Source organism: Terrapene carolina, unplaced genomic scaffold (assembly GCF_002925995.2).
Source record: "Terrapene carolina triunguis isolate 2854851 unplaced genomic scaffold, T_m_triunguis-2.0 Scaffold211, whole genome shotgun sequence".
Classification (NCBI taxonomy): Eukaryota; Metazoa; Chordata; order Testudines; family Emydidae; genus Terrapene; species Terrapene triunguis.
The window spans coordinates 40725719-40750398 of record NW_020664562.1 but is presented as its reverse complement, the minus strand read 5'-3'; the positions used below and the strand labels follow the sequence as shown (position 1 = coordinate 40750398).

General features: G+C 41.2%; 1 protein-coding gene across 1 annotated transcript in view; it reads right to left on the bottom strand.

Annotated features, from left to right (window-relative positions):
- Positions 1-584: 584 nt before the first annotated feature.
- Positions 585-24680, bottom strand: part of LOC113407373 (uncharacterized protein C1orf87-like) — a 48774-nt gene continuing 24678 nt past the window's right edge. Inside the window, exons 3-12 of the mRNA XM_029912392.1 lie at positions 24607-24673; positions 20465-20593; positions 18503-18766; positions 16884-17005; positions 14563-14701; positions 12782-12879; positions 11075-11145; positions 4832-4875; positions 2197-2395; positions 585-745 (exon numbers count right to left, since the gene is read on the bottom strand). Coding sequence (XP_029768252.1) covers positions 585-745; positions 2197-2395; positions 4832-4875; positions 11075-11145; positions 12782-12879; positions 14563-14701; positions 16884-17005; positions 18503-18766; positions 20465-20593; positions 24607-24673 — 1294 coding nt within the window. The remainder of the gene's footprint in view (positions 746-2196; positions 2396-4831; positions 4876-11074; positions 11146-12781; positions 12880-14562; positions 14702-16883; positions 17006-18502; positions 18767-20464; positions 20594-24606; positions 24674-24680) is intronic.

Here is a 24680-nt window from a genome sequence, read left to right as displayed (position 1 = left end):
TCTTGATTTAAAATCTCACTGAAATCATCTATCAATTTTATCACCACAATCAACAGAGATGGGGCCCAAATTTGAACACTCACTGAACACCTGACGAAGTGGGTATTCACCCACGAAAGCTCATGCTCCAATACGTCTGTTAGTCTATAAGGTGCCACAGGACTCTTTGCTGCTTTTACTGAACACCTGGACAGTGTTCAAAATCCAGATGTAGCCCTTCATCCAAATATTGCTATCTTTACAATGAGTGGAGCCAGAATTCCAGTCCAGATAGTCTCAGGCTTTGGGTTTAGAAATCCAGAACGACATCAGTCTCTGAGTTCTGAAGCTTGAGCTCATCTCTAAGTATCAGAGCCAAAGCCCTGACTCTTCATGGCCATTTAGTTTTATTTCAAACCCAGCAGCTTTATTAACATTTCACTCAGGTGTCAGATTCAGCTGTTTCTGGTTTTGCTTCCTCTTTTTTAGAGTATGGAGAGTTATTAACAGGCTGTAGTAATTAGGACATCACCAACATTCAGTCTGAGAGACATTTGACATTGGGTGAAAAACAGAACTCGTGAGAATGGTCTAGTAAGTATTTGTTACAACTCTTTTAAATACTGCAGCACCGGCTGCAATGGCATGTTTTCTCCACAACGGAAGTTTCGGAAAGCTTGATCAATTTTCAGAGGACTCAGGGATAGATCATAGATGAGGTTGTAGTTGTGGATTAGACGCTTTGCTTTTTCCTTTTCCAGCATGCCTACATTTAAAAAAAAAAAAAGACTTTAAAAAAAAACGGGTTCATTTTTCTACAGATTATCAACTCATTTCCTTTGGCAAAATCAAACCCTTTGATGACTCTTGTTTCTTATTAGAATATGGTTCCCAAATATCATAAAGGTTATATATTCCCCATTTATAAGAGGGTCAAAGAGGCATGAAAGAAGCCATCATAGTAAATTGTTACTTAGCATGTACTCAAAGCATGTACCTCATTTTGCCAAAAAGGCAAAGTCCAGCAAACCAAAGAGGACTTTGGTGATGGGAGCCAGGTGAGTATCCTGTACAGGGAAGGAGCCTAAATATTAGCACGTTTGATTCAAGCTCATCTTTGAGCACTGTGGAGTGTGATTCAGATGAAGGGTGGAAAGTTACAGAAAAGTCTCATAGCAGACCAAGATTATATGTTTAGCAAAAGACTTGGTGAAACAGAGAGATCTATGGAGAGTCACAATATACTCCCTGGATAGGAAATTATTGAACATTCAGAGCCAGGGAATAACCAACAAACCAACCACTGCAGACTGGTCACCAAAAGGGAACAGTTGAGTCCTCTCCTTTCCCTGCCCTGCCTAACTGTGCCAGTGAAATTCTTTCTTGACTGGATGTGTGTTTGTGTGACCAAAGGCGAAAGAGAGGTATGTTGTTATGTACAGTCTCTATTATGGTACAGTCGTTGCCTGGCAAATATCTGTGCATTAATCCGAGGACACTGGCTAAGCATCAGGTATTTAACAGCTTGGAGACTGGCCAGTCCTTAAACATTAAGGTGCAGCCAGGAGCAGAGGCTGTGTTAGGAGGAGGCAGGCCATTTGGGCACTAGGCAGTGTGGATGGGATGGGATCTTTTACTGGTGCAAAACCCCTCTTGCCTGCTGGCAACAATCCTTGTCCTCAGCCTGCCCAATTCAGCCCTCCCTCAGGGTGGGAACGAGCCAAGGAGCTAAGGGGATCTATCAGGATGTCTGGCTGGTGGCAGGGAGGAACCGCAATGGAGATGACAGCAGATAGCTTGTAAAGCCAAAGGAGCCCATATGTGCACCCAAGAGCAGAGTATGACCCACCCGACTTTCAGACCCTTCCTTCTGGCTTCAATAGTAATTAATATTTTTTCTTTTGAGATGTATTTATTCACAGGCATTCCTATGGCACTCCTTGGCAGAATATTCAAAAGCACCCCACACCCCTCTGACATTGGGCAGTATTATTAGCTCTATTGTACATATAAGGAAAATAAGTCACAGAGACTTTAAGTGACTTGTCCAGTATCAAGCAAGTAGTTCATAGTGGAGCTGGGAATAGAACCCAAACTGACATCCATCTGACCTCGAGTGTTTTAGAAAGCAAATTACTTTCAAATAATAGCTCTGATCCCTTACTCAGGTGGGTGGTCCATTGAGTAAAGCCTACAGGCTGTCTTTTAAAACATTACCTGTGTTTTTTATATCACACAAATAAAGAGCTCTCTCTAGTTTTCTGAACCGGTCTATCCAGGCCTCCTGCTCTTCAGAGTCACTGGAGTCAGTCGGACTGAAGAAAGACTGGATCGCTGGTCTTTCTTTTCCTTCAGTGGCGGGATAGTTTCGAGCCCAAGTCTTGGAAGCAAGAATTTCATGCTCTTTGGTGTTTTCCTGCAAAGGAAAGGACTGAACGATGTAAATCAAAGACTAACCACTAATAGTTTTCTACAGAGGGAAGATAGAGTTGATCCTAGGGAGAGGTGAATGGAGGTAGAACAAATCTTCCTAGGCTGGTGTGATTCCACCACAAGGCATTGCCCAGCACAGCACACCCCTCCTGCTCAGTCTGACCATCCTTACTTGGAAGGAAAAACGTAACAAGGCCCAGCGTTGGCCAGAACTCACTTAATGGGTTTTCTGATAACCAGCTTCCTCACTTCACTGGGACAGTTGCCAGGCTAGGTTTACAGTGCATTGCATTTCAGTGACTGGCTACATCGCAAAGTTGGCACAACAGGTTATTTTCAGACCTACTCACCATAGTTTAGAGGTGGGACCTGAAGACAGCCAGCATACATTTGCTAACTCAGATCCCTTCCCTGATTTCCTGCCTATTCCCTGGCTACTGAACAAATTAGTCACATTCAGTTTTTTCTTTGACCATCCCCTCTCTGTTTTAACAGTTCATACTATGGCTATTTTTAAAGTTATCTGTGAAGTTCCTCTCTTTCCCTTCTGCAAGTATTCCTCTCAATGGCGGAGTCTCATGATGAATGGCTAATTAGCATCCTGTTCCACTAGGGGTGCCATAAAAGCAATTTGTTATGCCAGGGAGGTCCCCACCCACAATAATCTATGGTATGGTGTCAAGCAAAAGAATGAGGCCTATTGAGAAACTGATAGCACTGTATGGAGTCTAAAGCAGTGGTTTCCTCCACACAAGAATTCTTTTCAGTCAATGGCGAGTGCAAAGAATATTAAGTCCCTGCTGTTCAGTCACAAGTCACTACTAAGAAATTTAAATGGAAACGTAAGATTAAAACTATTAGCGACAACAGAATACTTTTGTGTTTAAGGCAGCTATGAACACCACAGTCGTGGGCTTGGTCTAGAATGTTGTCTACCTCCGGAAATAGCCCCAACTTAGCCATTGCTAAAGCTGCACTTGTGCTGACCCCCACATGTAGACTAGGGCAAGCATTGGATTCACTAACTGAGGTCGATTTCTGCCCAGTCAGTACCTGTTGTCTATGCTTCTGGGGTATGCACTGAACTGACTGCTGACCACCAAAGGCCAAGTCAGGGCAATTTCCAAGTCTGGATAGCCTTAAGACACCCTCGCCAGCTGGTGGAGGCTTCAGCAGAAACACAGCCCAGCAAGTGTTTACCCTCAAGGAATAATGGGCCAAAACTTTCAAACCTGGGAGTGTAAAGTTAGGCTCCTAAATCCACAGTGAAGTTCTTAAATATGGATTATTATGGAGCCCAGATCCTTAAAGTTACTTAAGTGCCTAAATCCCATTGAAATCACATTGACGACCAAATATTAAATCACAAGGAAATTAAAAACAAAGCAACAACAACAAAAATCCCCTAGCCTGGGATGAAACCCAGTGATTCTGGAGCGCTCCCTTCCCACAGGCATTCTCCTTTCTGTCAACTGATAGTCACGACGGGATGGGTTGAGGAAGCTGAGCTGTGGTTACCCCATTGCTTACCAAGGAGCAGGTATTTTTTCATAGATTCATCAATTCCAAGACCAGCAGGGACCACTCTGATAATCTAGTCTGACCTGCTGTATAACACAGGCCAGGGAACTTCCCCAAAATAATTCCTAGAGCAGATCTTTTAGTAAAACATCCAATCTTGATTTAACAATTGTCAGTGATGGAGAATCCACCATGACCCTTGGTAAGTTGTTAATTACCCGCACTGTTAACAATGTAGGCTTTCTTTCCACTCTGAATTTGTCTAGCTTTGGCTACCAGCTGTTATACCATGTAGCGTCACTGCACTTTTCCACAACCTCATTTGCAATAGTAGTCAGAAGACAGCTCTCAAGCCAAGACTGAGGGGATTTTGTCATTATTTCCTTTCACCTGGGCGGCCAATATTGATATTATTTTCTGAAGTGTTTTACAGCAGGAAGCAAGTGTAGCGAGAGGCTGGGTCACTTTTAATAATAATAATAAATACAGACGCTCCCCGACTTATGCAAGCGTTCCGAACACAAAGGAAAGACTGGGCATGTCCTTTCTCGTTAAGTCATAGGGCCCCAGTTCACTAACTTGTGCAACTTTAAGCATGAAAGTCATTCCACTGAAACCAATGGGAGTACTCATATGCTAAAGTTACACATGCACTTTGGTGCTTTGCTGGGCTGAGTTTTAGGCATTGAGGCCAGGAAAAACCACTAGTGACTTCAGTAGGCACCGGGTCTGGCCCATGCTGTTGACTGGATATTAATATTTGGTTTATTAATTAAGAAAAAACAAGTTACAGACTTGCCTTCTCCATTGTAGAGACCGTTATATAAAAGATCATCTGTAACATACCAACCAAAGATACTTATCAGCTATTTGGCTATATCCGTTCTATTGAGCATACCAGACGGGCAGCCACATCATCGCCGATTTCCTCTTTGAATCCCCCTAAAATGGAAACATTCGTAAGAATTTCTTGCATCTAGGTGCTCCATAAAAATAATCACAACAATGGGTTTTGGCAACTACGAGCCCAATGCAATGCTCGTTGAAGTCAATGGAAATAACTTCACTTGAGCACTGGATCAGGGCCTGAATAAACATGAAGGACTATGTCACCAGTGCTTAGTGCAATACACACTTTCAAGTACATTTTTAAAATATGACCAAATGCTTGGGTTCAAATGCCCAACTGGCCTGGCTGTTATTGATGATCTCGATACTCAATTTGCCCACCACTGCGCAGGGAATGAAGGTGCTACTTTTAGTTTTTCAATCACTCTAGTAAGTTTAACTTCTCTCATAGGCAAAAGCTGCCCCCACCATTGAGAACCAGTACTTTGCTGCTGCGCAAGTGAGGTGGTTGTGTACCACCTTCGTAAATTCAATGAGTATCTCTGGAGGGGATCCCTGTGTGGGCAAGGACTTTGAAGGATTCTCCAGTAATGGGGATGGAGCAGTCTCCACAGAGCAGCTCTGCTACTGCTTTGCACCCTCAGTGTATGGTGAGAAATCCCTCCCTCTATTCAAGTGGGTCACACAGGAATCCAGCCCAGCTGCAACCAATCACAGCAGAAACACAACTTGTCAATTGTATGGTATCTTTCATGCAAAGCAACCACAAAATGCTTTGCAGGCAGTTACATTCCAATCGATGTAAAGTAGGTAGGTCACAGCTCAAGCCGAGTGAATTTCAACAAAGAAGCAGTCAGAATTGTGTTGATGTTTTGTAGTAAGTGCAGCTGGTCAAAATTTTTCACACAAAAATATTCCTGTCTGGAAACCTGGCTTCATCAACATTTTGAGTGAGAACACAGCAACGTGGACAACATTTTTTGCAAGTTTCTAATCATGAGAATTAAAACAAAATATGTTGCCATGTTTAAAGGCCCACCAATTTTCATTTTGAGATTTCTGATATGGAATATTTTGCCACGTTTCATCCAGTAAAGTTTTCCAATATTTCCACTTTCTGGGCCGATTCATTCTAACTTTGGAATGTCAACGTTTCCTGTCGGAGAAACATTCCATTTCCTAGCCAGCCCTAACAGAACGATGGTTGGGAGACCCATTTGAAGGAAATTATGACAGAACTAGGAGTTTATGCAAGGTTGCTTTGGGCAGAAATGGAGAGGAGGGCACAAAGATATGGGCCAAAACAGATCTGTGTTGCCTGGATTCTGTAAAAACAGTGTGTTAATAAAGCACCCACAGAGGTTGCCATTAATGAAATAGCAGCATTTGCCAAAAACTATTACCCAGTGATATCTAAGAGACGGCCACCATTTCCTGTTCTAAATACAGGGAATTAACTGAGGCATGTCAGTTACCATTGTGTCATCGCTGTTGGCTAAGAATGACCTTTTAATGGAAACACCTGTACATAATTTTCTACAGTTCTGCATCTGTTTCCATGGAAATGGAACCAGGCACAGCAGCTGAGTCTGAAGATTTCGATTATGCAGATTTCAGCTGTGGCTACCAGCTGGGCTCTGTGAGTACCATTTTCCAAACAGCACCTGCCACACTTTAGGGTCCCATATGCTCCTAAAGTCTCCAGAGCCAGATTCTGCTACCAGTTACACATATATAAATCCATACTGACTCTACCTAACACCATAGAATCACTCTGGATTTACATTGGTGTAACTGAGTGCAGGATCAGGCGTTTAGGTGTTGGAGGGGGTGGAGAAGGATAGAGTTTTAATGTTAATTTTAAAAAAAATCATAAAGAATCATAAAAAATCTTTCCCCTACTTTTACCAAATATGTGCCCTTCTCTGTGGGGTGAACAGGCTCAAACCCTCATCTTGTTACACAGTTTTCCCAGGTGCACTGCATACAAGGGTAGTCGATTGTCTCATAACCCTCATCTATCTCAATACTTTGCATTGGTGAATTCTGTGCCTCGATTCATTGCCTTTGCTATAGTTTTATGAGAACTTTTTTTAAAATTCAAGATTTTAGACAGACATACAATGCAGCCAAGAGTGGTGTTAAAACTCCTCTTTCTCCCCCGCTCTTTAAGGGAAAATCTGGCCTTTGTAGGTATCCTTTCCACTCCCACTGGGTCAAATTCTGTGATGACCCCATGCAATTCCAGTGATAGACACACACCTCAGGGCAGAATTTGGCTCAGCTTCTCGAATCCTGTTCATTACCATGGCATCTGGGTACCTATCACTAGATTGTTACGAGTGGTGTTTATTCCCAGTTTCTAATCTCTGTTACCATCTTTTATTTTACTGCTGTATGTGTCCTATCCAGCATGTGTAAAATGTGCAAGGGTTTGAGAGGCCAGTTTTTTCCCCCGTTTTAGTTCACGTGTGTTCACTTTCCAGAGCTGGCCAGCTACAAAGGACTGCACATACCGCACCCCATCAAGGGATTATTTGGCAAGCATGGTCTCTCCTCTCTGTCCCCCACACCTACGCACTCCAGTAAGCTTTCCTCTATGCAAGGGGATCAATGCCTAGCAGGCCCAACCCGTCCCTGAGTTTTCACAATTACTCTGTTACAGCTTAAAATTCAAGCCCTTGTACATGATTCTCTGGCTAAGTACTGTAAATCAATTCTCTTCCAATACCTGCTTAATATCCATCTATTTGGAGATTACACTGATTTATGCACCGCAAGATGGATTGCAGCATAAAATTTCAATGGTAGGAAAGATGAATTATCACCATGAATGAAGGGTGTTTATAGTTCAACAGACAGCTGGTTTGTCTCCAACCAGATGGTCATAGGTTCATGTCCAAACTTAGAATCCTGAATATGCTTCTATGCTATGATTATGATTGGAGGAACACAGGGTATGGCCATCATGTGAATATTAAAAACCCCATAACACTTTCTAAGGATTATTAGATTAGTGTAGGGTCCCTATCAATAGCTCACAATCCAGCCTTCATTTCAGCTTTGAAAAACCAGAAGCAGGAAGAAGTAGCCCTCAAAAACCAGCTGCCTCTATATAAGCAAACACATTCATTATTAAAGCTGGGCCCGAATCCAAATGATGGATCCAACCTCACCCATCATGGTGCTTGAGGACATTCAAAATGTGGAGCTGGATCCAAATTTTGCAAATAGTCATTAGCTGAACCAAACCCCTCCTTACAAACACCCCAGATATTTTGGGGTTTTAAAATCTGGATTGGAATATACATTTTGTGGTTTGAGACAATCTTCACTAATTATTCAACTAGACTTTATATTATTTGTTTATATTATATTATTAATAATTATATATTATATATTATTCAAGTCTTTTAAAATGAATAATTTTTGTTTCACACTACAGTTTGGAAATAGCTTTTCCAAACAGGACAAACTATAAAGAGGTATTAACATATCCTGGAAAATTTTGTAAACTAGGCATTCCACCTTTTTTTTTTAATTTCTGTCTTCATCCCAGTTTTTCTCTTTGAAAGAATCTGAAATTTCAAAGCAAAACTTACCTGAAACAATCATGTTTTTCGCACAAAACCATTGTCCTGAAATATAGCTCAGGTTCACCTGATATATTGGTTCTCCAAAAAGATTTGTGACTACAGCCAATCAAAAATTCAGTAGAACCAAAAGGAATTGATGAGTTTGAAGGAAATCTACCTGTTGTTTTTTTTTCAATCAAGTTAGACAGGGAAGTAGGAGACCATATTAGGACAAATGAAAGAGAAAAAGCAAACTAGAGTAATTATCAGGGCCAAGTGAATTTTTATAAACTACTGTGATTATCTATGCACATAAATGCTCTGGTGATTATCTGTGTGCATAAAACATGTGCCTCTCAGGAATGCACAGTCCAGCTACTGACAGCCAAGAATGTGCTAATTAACTGTCTGAAATAAGCTCTGGACAGGAAGATCAAAATGCAGAAGTTAGTCAGTGTGCGCAGAAGAATCTAAAGGAGTCTAAGCTGCTGTGATTTACAATTGCTTCTAGCCCCCTCAGTGTGCAAGTTACTTGGACTTGCACTCACAGATTCCCTCCGAATGAAGCCCATTACCCAGGTGTAACTTACACCTATTTACACAACTCCTTAGAATTTGTCCCTGGAATCTTAGTGAGTCTAAACTAGTTTGACTCACCTACCAAGAGCCTAGAAGGGAGGATTGGTAGGAGCAAAAGCAACTAACAGGAAAGTGTAAGTAGCTACAAATATAAAAGGTTGGGCTATTGTAATTTGTGCCATTTGCACTGCTCTCTGCTATCTCTTAGTGTGTAAATTATGCCTAATTAGACTCCCATGTACTCATCTCCTAATCTGGCTCACTTAGGCCAAATTCTGGATTTACATGCCTGTGAGTCACTACTATGAATTTCAATGAGAGCCCCATCAATGCATCCAAGTCTAGAATTTGGCCTATAGCAGGGGTAGGCAACCTATGGCACGCGTGCCAAAGGCGGCACGTGAGCTGATTTTCAGTGGCACTCACAGTGCCTGGGTCCTGGCCACTGGTCCGGAGGGCTCTGCATTTAAATTCAATTTTATATGAAGCTTCTTAAACATTTTAAAAACCGTATTTACTTTACAATAGTTTAGTTATATATTATAGACTTATAGAAAGAGACCTTCTAAAAACGTTAAAATGTATTACTGGCACACGAAACCTTAAATTAGAGTGAATAAATGAAGACTCGGCACTCCACTTCTGAAAGGTTGCCGATCCCTGGCCTATAGCATATAAGTGGAGCTTGGAAGGGAAATCTGCAATACGGCTGTGCTTTGCTAGCATTTTGTAGGCTATTAAATGAGCAACAGACACAGGCAAAATACACATGTTCTGAGCAGGGCCGGCTCCAGGGTTTTGGCCGCCCCAAGCAGCCAAAAAAAAAAAAAAAAAGCCGGAGTGAGGGACCGTCCGCCGAATTGCCGCCGAATAGCTGGACGTGCCTCCCCTCTCCGGCGTGGCCGCCCCAAGCACCTGCTTGACAAGCTGGTGCCTGGAGCCGGCCCCGGTTCTGAGTGAGGCTGATTACACTGTGGGATCAAGGAGAGTGTTAAAAAAGTACCACTCCTCAGTAAACACAGGAAAAGATTATTGAAAATGAATCCCCGATGGTACCCAGACAGCGTAGGTAACTGGAACAAGAGAAACATGTTGAAGATTTCCAAACATGGGCTAGAATATAGGGTGAGCAGACTCCCTGAACAGATGCGCAAGCCAAATGGAATCTACCTGAACAACAGATCCTTAATTAGTGGCTAGATTGTCCCTGAAACACTGCATTTATTTCGCCATTGTAACTCTGGGTCTTGTTTTCAGAGGGGCCAAGCACCAACAGCTCCCAGTGACGTTGATGTGCTTGCTCAGCACCTCTGCATGGAAAGGGCCTGATTCTGCATTGACCTGCACCATGTGTTGTTGTTTGCACCAATGCAAAGTGAATGTAAAATAGTCTCATGATTTGGTAGCAGGTGACACCCACTTGGCACTGGTGTAAATGCCTACATAAGGTGTCAGGCAGTGGAGCAACAGGCCCCATGTCTTCTTTGAAGCCAGGATAATTACTTTCTGAGCATAATGGAGCCAGATCCTCAGCTGGTTTAAATTAGGATAGCTCCCTTATGGATACTCGAGTGACATCAATTATCCCAGCTTCAGATCTGGCCTATACGCTGCACTATTTCTTCATTTTCTCTAAGTTGAAAATTCTGCAACAGTAGCTGGAAAACCTGCAAAAAAGAGAGGTTACATGCAACCAAATAGGTGCATGCTACCTGCTAGAGAGAGAGAGAGAGGAATAGCTTTTGAATATCAAACTAGTGAAATTCCTGTACTGACAGCATGGATCCAGGAGTGCACAATTATTATGCACAATTTCCCTTTGGAGAATATACATTGTACTGCTCTTTAAAGTGAAGAGAAACATTTACTGAACTTGCTTTGGTGGTGGTTGGTTGTGGGTTTTTTTCTTTGTTGTGGTTCCAGACTTGTGAGACCTTTTCATTTCTTAAAAACAAGGCCAATGCTCAGCATGGCACTTTGACAGGGTGGCATTATCAACAGCAGGACAGTTGTTGGAAAAAAGCTCACTATGTAGGATGAAGATATTTCAGGGATCTTTGGTCTTGGAAAAGGTAGTGTTTTCACAGTGCTTGTTATATCTCCCTGGTGTGATTTAAAGTGACAGTCACTTCACTTACCCACAGGAACAGGCAAATTAGGAATTGCATCAGAATGAGCTTTCTTGAGCAACTCCACAAACTTCTTCCACCTGCATGCGCAAACATTTTTAAATGAAATATAATATTTGAAAACAAACCCCAAACAGTCTGACTTCCAAGAGCTACGTAATGGAGGTCAGAGACATCATTAAAAATAAACAATAAATTTACGAAAAGGTTTTTTGAAATAAAGAAAGAAAGGACATTATAAATATGCAGCAGAGCATACCACAATCACCAGCATGAAGCTTAGCTTGTGCACATAAATGCAATACATCACATGATGCACTGTCTACACATTCAGGACAACATTTTCCAAAGGGCAGACTCTCTATTTGCCAGGGCACTTTGCAGCTCTAGGATTTTTTAAAATACTATCTATCTACAGCTGAAGCAAAGGATGGACACAAACTTGGCTTTATGGGCCACATCCTCAGTGCAGAGAGGTGAAGTCAACAGAGCTATGCCAATTTCCACCAGTTGAGTTAATCTGCGGCGGCTTTTTGATGGTGCTACAAAAGCTTTATCTCCCCAATCCTGTAACTTCCAGAAACTGAACTGATCACCTCACTTCTCCAGGAAAAATAAATTAAAGAAGAGAGGTAGAAAAATCTGCATAGAAATATCAGGCATTCCTCCTCCTAGCCCCCATTTTTCTTGTTGACAAGTTACAGAGAGGACATAACTTGTTCTGCTTTGTTCGACAAGGCTAATCTCACGTGACTGTAATCACTCATGGTGTTTTATTGATTTTAAGCACATTTAATCAGAAAGTGGCTCAGAGCTAGATTCCTGCTAATTACTTGAGAAACAGCCTCCCGAATGGCTTCACAATTGGACTGCAGATTAGAATGGACAGTATATACTAAAACAATGATTCATGCATTCAGCTTCCTAGATTTATTTTGTTTATATTGGATTTTTTAATCTCTAAAGGGACGTAATTCAGTCTATGGGCAAGTGGCATTTAAAGCCCTTAACAAAATGGCTTTAATTTAACAAGCTAGGCCTTAGCCAAAGATGGTATGTGTGTGGAAGAGTTTATCCTTTACAAATGTAATTCCTCACTGTAGGTCATAGGAGTGAAGGTGCCCTTCATCACACCGTGCTGTGACATGTACAGCATTGGAAGGTAAGCCTTGAGAAATCCGTGCTTTGCTGAGAGCCAAAAGAGTCTTGCTAAATCAAGACATGAGAATCCACACAGACTCCTCTACAGTTAGGTTAAGGTCTTTGCTGCAGGCTAAGGGCAAATTAGCCTCGTATGGGCTAAGGTACTTTGATTTCGTTGTAAGGTTCTCCTAAGTTCTGCTTATGTGAAAAGGGTTTTGGGTTGGTTTCTTCTTTCCAGTCATGCTATGAAGAGCTCTACCCTGTATCTGTGACCAAAGTCAGCCCGATTTTGATCTTATAACTGGCAAGGTCCCAACTAAGAGTGGGAGCTCAAGCCCCTAGGAAGGGGATATGGAAAATCAGTGAGTGATCTCCCATTTCAGTGTCTCTGCCAGAGCGAAGATTGGGCCAGCCTGTGAATTGCAAGTCTCCATGACACACCTAAAACGGGGGGATGGGAGAGCCCCATGCACAGAGCAACTGGCTTTGTAGCTTGTGTGTGAGGCTGACCCTGTACAATCAAATGTCTATTTTAGAAGGAATGATCAAGTCTGGATGGTATTAAAAACTTACTGTATTTTGCCTTGTTTGCACAAATCATGGTTGTTGAGCAAAGCTTCCAGCAATAAAGGAGTTAGAGTTAGTCTATGCTTCTGGCAAACAGTCTCAATCTGGAAACAAGATAAGATTTCCCACTGAAATTTCGGGTATCATTATCTATGGCAAAGCAACTGAGAGGAGAAGATTTTATTATAAATCCAGTGCACATCACAGCCATCAGCTCCAGTATAAAAGATACATGGCAAAGTGTTTTCAAACAGTCTAGTAAAACAGCATATACACATATGTAGTTGTGACCAGGACTGAGCCATTTCTTCTTGTGAGCCTGATTTTGCAGTCATTTAACACGCTAAACACCATGTGCAAATTCTGCAAGCAGAATCAAGTGACTGTGCAAAAAAATTACCAGCAGATCTTATTAAGAATTAGGTCTGGCTGAAAAATTTCCTTCAAAACCATTTCTTGGATGGAAAATGGGTTTTCAACTAAATGAAAGTTTTCACAGAAAGCATCCAATTTCCTTGAACATTTTTGTTTTGTCATTGGAAAGCTGAAAACCCCAAAGTTTGGGCAGATTTGGCAGTTTTCTGCCACACATTTTCAGGTTTTTGGGTGGGTTTTTTTGACAAAAGATGAAATTTTCTACAGAAATTTTTTTCCCATTTTCCAACCAGCTCTACAATAATTCTTAAACATAACTCATAAATCTTTTTTTTAAAAAACAACAACAGATGAGCTCAGAATTCTGTGCTGAATACCCCCAAACTGAACAACATTCATCACAGTTCATCTAATTCATCCCTTCCTTTTTTCAGACCTGTGACACCATGGCCCACTGCTCATTACTGCCTCCTGAATGGTATGAAGCCTCAAGCATTCACTCTGCTTAGAAACTCATCTCAGATTCACCACTGAATTTCCAAGAAGCCAACCTGTAGGCATGAGGCACGTCATTTATCATTGAAGATGATGTACTGTTTTCTAAAGCCTTTCTATTATTTTAAACCCTGTGGGAGTCTCATAGGAATGCTCTAAACTTGACAAACGCCACAAAGTATAACAAATCCAGGATTTAGCTTTTAGCCTCTTCACCCATCCCGCTCTCCAGCTCTTCCCACTCCACAGACTTTCAATTTTTTACCTTAACGAAGACGTGGGATGACTGCTGTTGGAATACTGCAGAGCAGTAACCAAAAGCAATATAAGCCCAGCAAATTCTGCAAAGTATCAAGTGTTCTCACCTCCCATTGACTTCAGTGGTTTTTGAGGGTCTCCCCACTTCTTAAAGTCTGGGTCTCTAGATATGTCTGCATTGCACTATCTGGGGCTGGCCCAGGTCAGCTGAGTCAAGTTTGTGGGGCTTGGGCTGTGGGGCTATAAAACTTCAGTGCAGACATTCAGGCTTGGGCTGTAGCCTGGTCTCTGAGATCCCACAAGGGGAGAGGGTCTCAGAGCCCGGGATCCAGACCAAGCCTGGATGTCTCCACTGCTGTTTTATAGCCCTCCAGCCCATGCCTTGTGACACAAGTCAGCTGACATGGGCCAGCCACCAGTGATTAATTGCAGTGTAGACATATCCTTTTAGACCAATTCTGAAGGATTCACATTCTTTTCTTATTTTTAAGCATAAAAATATAGCTTTGAAATGCATTCTGCAATAGTAACAGGATCTATGCGTATAACTGACACAAATGGTCCATCTATGGCTTTAAGTGTGTTACACTGCTATTAAATGAGAGCGGTCTACCTGTGATTACATGACTAGACTGAACCCTGTTCTGGGGCCTATTTACCTCATAGAGAGAGAGAAGGCCAGAGAAAGACTTATCTTCTTTTTGAAAACTCAGGCTCAGTTTCTCCATGTCTAGTTCCCCCTTATATTCCTCCAATATTTGCTTCAAGATCTGTAATGGGTCTTCAGGAGCCAGAGAGCTGGAGGATCAAAATATAGAGATTACCATAAAAATAATACATAATACTTTCCAGTTCACCTGGCCCCACAAAGGATCCCAAAGTGTTCTCCCAGGCCATATAGAACCCCTGAGGTGTTCTGGGGCAGCTGTTTAACTGATCACAGCAACAGAACAAAACAGGCTTGGGTAGGAAGCAAAGAAAAATAGCAAATCCAGCTAAAATGCCATGGTAAGGAAAACATAATTACCTTTTGGCTGGATTATCAGGTTTAACACTGTGATTCATGTGAAAAAGGCCTTAAGATTTTTTTAATGGTTTACGCACCTCGGATTTTTTGTTTCACCTAAGAGATGGTACTTCTAAATGCCTCCTATCTCCATGATGGGGCATGGTTCAATACTGACTCAGAAAGAAGGAGAGCCATCTACTGAATCACCAATAATGCTTCCTGGGGTTTCCTTGGAGGTTTCCCATTCAGTAATCAACGAGGCCCGCTGTTTTTAGGATCTGATCAAAGCATAGGTGAGCTCATGTGGCTGCCGGCTTTATATCATAAATACCTGCCTGATCTTTGCCTCAGACTTTTTCTGGTAGAGCATAGCTTAATACGTGTGTAAATAAAATGACATACTTGTGTATGGCTCCTAACTTTGTTACATTGTTGGTACTGCGTAATGCTGCTGTGCCACATAGTGACTGGAATGTACAGTAGAAGGGGTGGCTCAGTGGACTGATAATAGAGTAAAAGATAATCAGTAACTGAGTTTCTTGATTGTCTGTCAGTTGCAAAAAAAAAAAAAAAAAAAAAAAAGTAAAAAAAAAAAATTTTAAAAAGAAGGTAAAAAAATGAAATTTTCAGCAAAGTGAAAAGTAAAAAAAAAATGTTTGGGTTGAATGAAACATTTTGTTTGTCCCAAAAGGTAATGTTTTGTTTTGATTTTGAGCTTTTTTAAAAAAAATTAAATAAATAAATAAAATTGAAGGAAATTCAAACCAGAAAGTCATTTTGAATCAAAAATCAAAACAATTCATTAAAAAATGAACAAAGGGTCCTTTTCATTTTTTCATAATTTTTGTTTATTATTTTTGTTTAAATTTATTAAATTTAAATTTATTAAAATAAATTGGTGAGTTTGACACAAATTCACAAAAGGTTTTGATCAATCTGTATCTGCATTTTTTGCTGAAAAAGAGTTTTGGTAAAAACTTCTCCCAGCTCTACAAAAGATTTTACCACTAGGCCTCAGGTTCTAAAATCCAGCCTTGGCTAGCGGAGACAGAAGTCTGTTGCCCTCTGTTGGCTGCTCAGTGGACTATAAGAAATGAGATGGTGGTCTCAAATCCAATTTCTAGTGTGCTGATGTTCACATCACATAAGGTCACAGTCACTATCAACACCCTTGTTGTCAATTTCAGCAGTGTGATCGTTTGCTCTGACAGTGGGAGCCTTTCTCATCCAGATGAGTTACGTTGATGGGGGAGTATGTACTGTACTTACTCTGTGCATAGACTACTTCAGTCTCCAGTGATTTCAAAACAGCATTTCTCTCATATTATATATATATAAACACCTTTACCCCGATATAACGCTGTCCTTGGGAGCCAAAAAATTTTCCCGCATTATAGGTGAAACCACGTTATATCGAACTTGCTTTGATCCACCAGAGTGCACAGCCCCACCCTCCCGGAGCACTGCTTTACCGCGTTATATCCGAATTCGTGTTATATCGGGTCGCGTTATATCAGGGTAGAGGTGTATATATATATATATATATATATACATACATACACACACACAATTACACACACAAGGATAAAAAGGCAATTATTAAAATTGTCTCTAATTGAAACTGTTTCCCTTGCCAAAGTTAAGTAAAGGGGAGTCTGCATGTTCTCAAATGATGCTTCTAGCAGTATGTAGTGTAGGTGATCAGCAACCCAAAACACGTAGTGGCTTGAATGGTTGCAAGAGAAAATCTGTGCTCTTCTGCGCTATGTAAAATGCTTTTTAATCTCATAATTGAAGAACCAGTTTTGCTTTCAGAATCCTCAGTGAAATTAGCAGGCTTGAAAACGTTCTGAAAATTCAACACCTACAAGACTTTTACCAAATGAAAACCAGGAAAAGGAGGATTTCTCAGATACTTTTCTCATTTGTTTAGAGTAATACATACATTTAAAAAAAAAACAGAAATAGAACCTTTTGCTTTGATCCTTTAAAGTTACACTCTTTGCTTGAAGACCCAGATCACATGTCTTGATATTCTGCATTTCAACTGCTGCAGCTAGTCTTAGAAACTGAATCAGATTTTCAGAATTTACCTAAAAAAACAGATAGGTACAAACACAAGCAAAGGGCATAGGAAAATGTCAGTCTGTTACAACCTCTCCCTTAAATTGCATCTTCCTGAGAAAATTAAAGTGAAAATAAAGTGCTTTAGGGGGGGAAATCACATTTAATTTTACTTACAAAGTTAAAAGGTGTCTCACACATGAAAAATATTGGATTTGTGCCTTTTTATGTTTGTATATGATGTATAATGAATCCCCTGAAATGAATAGTTAAGACTAATGAAGTCCATTGAAATCAATGGGAGTCTTTTCTCTGACTTCACTGGACTTTGCACCAGGCCCTTATAGGCCAGTGGAGGGCAAGAGGAGAAGAGGTAGACAGGTCCCTAGGATTAGTGGATTAGCAGCCGAGCGTTTAGGGGGATAAGAAAGAGTTTGGCAGCAGGAGGTCTTGTGTGTGTATGGGGAGATCTGGCAGGAAGAGCTGGGTGAGGGTGTGCGTCGGAGGACTGATTTATAGGGCTACGTCAGTATCACAGAAATGACTCCATGAGACAAGGGCTCCCCTGTGCCTCATTCAGCATACCCCTAACAAGACGCAATACCCACCGCACCGCTAAGCTGACTGAGCACTCGCGCAGCACAGCCTGCCTTCCTGCTAATTGTTATTTAGAAAGTGCTAATGTTAAAACTGAGGAGCAAATCCTACCCCTGCGTCCCCTGCACAAGAGAAGGCATCATTTGGGGGGACCGGGAAAGGGGTGCAAAGTAGGTTGTAAATGTAAACGTAAATGTACTGGTATGAGAGAGAGTGGAATATGCAGACAGTGGTCATAGGTGCTGGAACTAGGAGTGCTGGGGGTGCTGCCACCCCCTGGCCTGAAGTAGTAATAACAATCCAAATACATGGTTTCCGCCTTCAGCACACCTACTAACAAAATTGGTCCAGCACCACTGAACGTAGTAGCATGATACTTAGCACATAAGGCGCAAGGCGGTGGAACATCAGGACCATTCCCTAAAATAATACACATCTCTACTACCTGAGCTGAAGAAGAATCTCCATTAGCGGTTGTGTTGGAGCCAATGGGTGGGATTTGCAAAAAAATCAATGTTGGACTAACTCGATTCCCTTTCAAGTCAAGAGTAAAACTTCCAGAATTAGGATGACGCTGAATGATTCTGAAAATCCCATCTGATTACATCTGTAGTTCAATCACTATGGGCAGTGATACATAAGCAAAATTGCCAGTATATTGCAACTTCCTTTCTGCTGTCAGTTACTGTAATCAATTACAGTAGCAACACTGGAGGCATGTTAGAAGACACCTCGGCCACATTTGCTGATTAATCCCCAAATAGCAAATAAAGTCTAACTAACATATGAGCATCTCTAAGCTAAGGAAGTTACTGCTTATTAACCTCTCTCTTCTATTTACTTGACTTGCACGGATAAGTAAAAAAGAAAAAAAAGAGAAAAAGACTAATTGATTTTTTCCCCCAGTTAAGACATTCAGATGAACATACCAATTCAGAGTCATTTGCCTCAGAAAACCTCTCAAAGAGGCGCTTGACAGTTGGTAATTGTAGAGGGACTTCATGCTTCAGAAGGAGGGAGCTCAGCTGGGACTGAGGAAGAAATCCAGAGATGGGATCCAGAGTCTTAAGCTCTCTCTGCAGTTTTTCGAACCCGGCTAACCTAACAGGACCCAGCCTGAGTTCATTTCTGACGAGAGCCAGGAGAGAATCCTCTTCCTCAGGTGACTCTGATGGCCCTCGGCATATGATCTGCTGGAAATCATTTAGAAAAGAAACATCTGGTTATATAATATACAGTAACTCGAATGAAGAATGGTAAAGCAGATGGTTGAATGGAGATTGCTTTACAACATCGTTACAATGGCGGTGCTGAGCAAAACAGCAGTCCACTCAGCCCCCTGGCTGCATGCTAAAGCTGCGCAACAGAAGAAAAGCTGCCCTACATGGACAGCTGAGGATTCCATTTGTCACAGAGGAATCCTGGGATTGCACAAAGCTGGCAAAGCTGCTTTGGTATAGGGGACATGCTAGGGTCAAACGTTGGAGGATGGGAGCTTGCGGTGGTTTCCAGATTCTCAGCTGCTGGTGATGTAATTTAGAGCAGCCCTGCAGCTGCTCTCAGTTACACCAAAGGCTGTTTTGTCTGGCTCAGGATCAGGGAGATAAAAAGGTGGCTTAGCATCCCCCTCCCCCTGGCTCCTTTCCCCCTCACCTGTTCAGACTGTAAACTTGGTCTAGCTGAGGACTGAGCCCATCATTAGCAGGCCAACACTTGAACCAAATTGTCATTGAAAATATTTAATAGATGACCAGTTATGGCAATATTTCATAGAATCATAGAATATCAGGGTTGGAAGGGACCTCAGGAGGTCATCTAGTCCAACCCCCTGCTCAAAGGAGGACCAATTCCCAACTAAATCATCCCAGCCAGGGCTTTGTCAAGCCGGGCCTTAAAAACCTCCAAGGAAGGAGATTCCACCACCTCCCTAGGTAACGCATTCCAGTGTTTCACCACCCTCCTCGTGAAATAGTGTTTCCTAATATCCAACCTAGACCTCCCCCACTGCAATTTGAGACCATTGCTCCTTGTTCTGTCATCTGCCACCACTGAGAACAGCCGAGCTCCATCCTCTTTGGAACCCACCTTCAGGTAGTTAAAAGCAGCTATCAAATCCCCCCTCATTCTTCTCTTCTGGAGACTAAACAATCCCAGTTCCCTCAGCCTCTCCTCATAAGTCATGTGCTCCAGACCTCTAATCATTTTTGTTGCCCTCCACTGGACTCTTTCCAATTTTTCCACATCCTTCTTGTAGTGTGGGGCCCAAAACTGGACACAGTACTCCAGATGAGGCCTCACCAATGTCGAATAAAGGGGAACGATCACGTTCCTCGATCTCCTGGCAATGCCCCTACTTATACAGCCCAAAATGCCGTTAGCCTTCTTGGCAACAAGAGCACACTGTTGACTCATATCCAGCTTTTCGTCCACTGTGACCCCTAGGTCCTTTTCTGCAGAACTGCTACCTAGCCATTCGGTCCCTAGTCTGTAGCAGTGCATAGGATTCTTCCGTCCTAAGTGCAGGACTCTGCACTTGTCCTTGTTGAACCTCATCAGGTTTTTTTTGGCCCAATCCTCTAATTTGTCTAGGTCCCTCTGTATCCGATCCCTACCCTCCAGTGTATCTACCACTCCTCCCAGTTTAGTGTCATCTGCAAACTTCCTGAGAGTGCAGTCCACACCATCCTCCAGATCATTAATAAAGATATTAAACAAAACCGGCCCCAGGACCGACCCTTGGGGCACTCCACTTGAAACCGGCTGCCAACTAGACATGGAGCCATTGATCACTACCCGTTGAGCTCAACGATCTAGCCAGCTTTCTATCCACCTTACAGTCCATTCATCCAGCCCATACTTCTTTAACTTGGCGGCAATTTCACAACATTTACCTGGTGATGTCCTACATGTTGTCTTAAAGACCGAGCTCTAAGGAATGGCTTTTGGAGGGCATGAATGTAGGACAAAGACTGATCTCCCGATGGGACAGACACACAATGAATATCTGGTGGTTTTAAAACCTTGAAGAACAAACGTGGAATTAGACATAAGGCAATCAAAGAAAAATAAATAGTTGTGTTCTAACCAAAATATACTCTGAGTACAAATATTGACATACACAAATATTTCGTCATATAAAATATATGCTGGTGATTCCTTTTTAGAAAGCAAACATGTTTAAACTCCAACAATAATACATCCTGAAGACATATTTAACTGGAACAGCTATTAAATTAGTTCTCATTTTATTAGTATAATTAGCTCCTCCAGCTCTGAAAACATTCCCCTACCACTTAAGATGAAGGAAACTCTCCATCAGCTGCTGGCATTATAGTGTCTATGACTCATAGATGTGCTGTTCTAATTCCACCTAGTAGAAGGCAGTGGTGCTCCCAAACACTTGCCATTTTGTTACAATCATGGAATGCATTCAACTTTCCAGTAGCAGGGTTAGAAAGTCTCATTGTTTAGTATTTCATACTGAGCATTAGAAATGCTCTCCTGCATTAGAGATTAGGGTTAACAGTCCTCATTATTTTCAGCAAGAGATTAATTAAAGCCCAACATTTCTAAAAGCAACCTGGCCTAAATGAATCAGTTCATTGCACAAATATCTGAATTGGTAACGTCTTTCCTTTATTCCTCTACTGAAGTCTAAACCTACCCTGATGTGGAAAGAAACGAATGCCAGGAGCTGCCTTTTGCAATAGGTTTAAAACATAAACAAATGATTAGCTACTTTCAGTTCTGATAGTCCCCAAATATTACCCTTCCTTATAACTACTGCACATACAACCAGCCTCCCCACGCACTGCATTCCTAATCTCCTACCACCTGAAATGGTTTGCTTTGCATTAAAAATACAGTAGGTCCCAAATACGGAAACGATGACCCAAATATCAGCCTTTCAAAACAAGGGCTGAAGTGGTTTATTTATGAAATTCCTAGGGATGGAGGGGAAGGTGCACAAAGACCGCAGAGTTGGACATGGAACAATGTAGAGCATTGTTAGGTATTTAGCAAAGAACACTGCAAACCAAAGGAGAGAGGAAGAGAAGGAAGAAATACATTTCCTGACTGGGAAGTTATTGAACATACTGAACAGGGAACAGATACATTCTCTCCCTGGGGCGGGGAGAAATCTCTGTAGCTTCTCCTGTGGAAATTTGTCTCTGGTCTTAAAACCAAAGGGCAGGACTGTGACCCTGTGCAGTGGAATAAAGGCAAATAAGATCCCTTCCACCCATATGGCCACATGAGCGCTCCCTTCATTTTTGCTCTTGGCGCAGGGGATAGAACATGGGGGATAGAACACAGACTGTGAGTCTGGTACTTCTCCAAGCAAGAGGCAGAGAGAGGGTCAAAGGGGCAGGGACTAGGCAGAGTTAACATGCTGAGCTGGCACAAATGGGGAAGTCAGCTGTACCTAGTAAAGGGCTCCAGTGAGTTATTTCCCCCGAGCAAGGGAGCAGCACTCAAAAAGGCACAATTCCACCCCAGGACAATGCCGTTATGCACTGTCCCATGCATGAGGCAGAGTCTAAATTTTTAAAGTCATATGCCCCCTAAGCACAACCTCTAGGACTGACTCAGTTTGACTCAGGGGTGTACAGCACCTCTCAAAGTCAGGCCGGGCATTCCAAGCCATGCACCCACAAAGGGAGGTGCCCAAAATTACTGAACACTTCTAAAAATCTAGGGTCCAGATACAGCTGGGCAAAGAATGGATTTTTTGGTTCACTAGCTATTCTGAAGAAAGAAAGAAAATAAATATTTCTTTTGACCCAAAACAAAATGTTCCATTTCAATTTCAAGCATTTTTAATGTTTCTGAATTTTTTAAAAAATAAAATGGAAGAAAATTTCAAAAAGAAAAGAAAAATAATTTAGAACTGAAAAATTGAAGAGGTTTGATTTTTTCTAATGTTGGGGGGCGTGGGTAGGGGTTCCAACACAAACAATATGGGAAAATCAACATAAACTGGCAAAACATTACAGTTAGACTACCTCTAATTTTTTGCCTGAAAAAAGTTTTGTCCAGAAAATAGGGCTGTCAAGCGATTAAAAAAATTAATCGTGATTAATCGCACTGTTAAACAATAACAGAATACCATTTATTTAAATATTTTGGATGTTTTCTACATTTTCAAATATATTGATTTCAATTACAACAGAGAATACAAAGTGTACAGTGCTCGCTTTATATTTATTTTTTATTACAAATATTTGTGCTGTAAAAAACAAAAGAAATAGTATTTTTCAATTCACCTCATACAAGTACTGCAGTGCAATCTCTTTATCATGAAAGTTGAACTTACAAATGTCGAATTATGTACAAAAAATAACTGCATTCAAAAATTAAACAATGTAAAACTTTAGAGCCTACAAGTCCACTCAGTCCTACTTCTTTTTCTGCCAGTCCCTCGGACAAACAAATTTGTTTACTTTTGCAGGAGATAATGCTGCCCGCTTCTTGTTTACAATGTCACCTGAAAGTGAGAACAGGCGTTCTCATGGCACTGCTGTAGCCGGTGTCGCAAGATAATTACATGCCAGATGAGATAATGATTCGTATGTCCCGTCATCTTCAACCACTATTCCAGAGGACATGCATCCATGCTAATTACGGGTTCTGCTGGATAATGATCCAAAGCAGTGAAGATCGACGCATGTTCACCTTCATCATCAAAGTCAGATGCCACCAGCAGTTGATTTTCTGTTTCGGTGGTTCGGGTTCTGTAGTTTCCACATTGGAGTGTTGCTCTTTTAAGACTTCTGAAAGCATGTTCCACACCTCATCCCTCTCAGATTTTGGAAGGCTCTTCAGGTTCTTAAACCTTGGGTCGAATGCTGTAGCTATCTTTAGAAATCTCACATTGGTACCTTCTTTGTGTTTTTTCAAATCTGCAGTGAAAGTGTTCTTAAAATGAACAATATGTGCTGGGTCATCATCCAAGATGGCTATAATATGAAATAATGGAAGAATGCGGGTAAAACAGAGCAGGAGACATCCGATTATTTTTTTAACGAGCATCATCAGCATAGAAGCATGTCCTCTGGAATGGTGGCCGAAGCATGAAGGGACATATGAATGTTTAGCATATCTGGCACTTAAATACCTTGCAATGCCGGCTACGTAAGTGCCATGCAAATGGCTGTTCTCACTTTCGGGTGACATTGTATATAAGAAGCAGCCAGCATTCTCTCCTGTAAATGTAAATAAACTTGTTTGTCTTAGCAATTGGCTGAATAAGAAGTAGGACTGAGTGGACTTGTAGGCTCTAAAGTTTTACATTGTTTTGTTTTTGAGTGCAGTTATGTAACAAAAAAATCTACATTTTTAAGTTGCACTTTCACAATAAAGAGATTGCACTACAGTATTTGTATGAGGTGAATTGAAAAATACTAATTCTTTTGTTTATTATTTTTACAGTGCAAATATTTGTAATAAAATAATAATATAAAATGAGCACTGTACACTTTGTATTCTGTGTTGAAATTGAAATCAATATATTTGAAAATGTAGAAAAACATCCAAAATATTTAATAAATTTCAATTGTTTAACAGTGCGATTAAAACAGTGATTAATCGAGATTAATTTTTTAATTGTGATTAATTTTTTTGAGTCAATCACGTGAGTTAACCGCGATTAATCGATAGCCCAATCAGAAAATTATGCCTAGCTCTTGTTCAAACTTTTGTGAGCCAGTTTATCCATCTGTAAGATGGGTATAATCCTCCTGATTTATCTCATGGGACACAGTGCAGCTGAATTAACATCAGCAATGCCATTTGAGATCCTAAAGGTACTAAGGACCTGAGTGCAAAATTCTTATTCAACTTGACTTCAGTAGGACTATTTGCATGGGTAAGTGCTCACAAACATAAGGATTGCATAACTATGTTCCTAGTGCACATATTTATATTGCTGCAAAGAGACCTGGTTATTTCAACATTAAGTATTATCCATGGATCGTCCCTGTAACTGATTGTGCAATTCAAAATGTTGCGGCTACAGTTTATAGCAACTCACTTTGCCATCCAGAAATCTGCTGTTGCTTGTTTGTGCTTGTTTAGACTTGTGTTCTTCCTGTTTGTCTCTGCTCC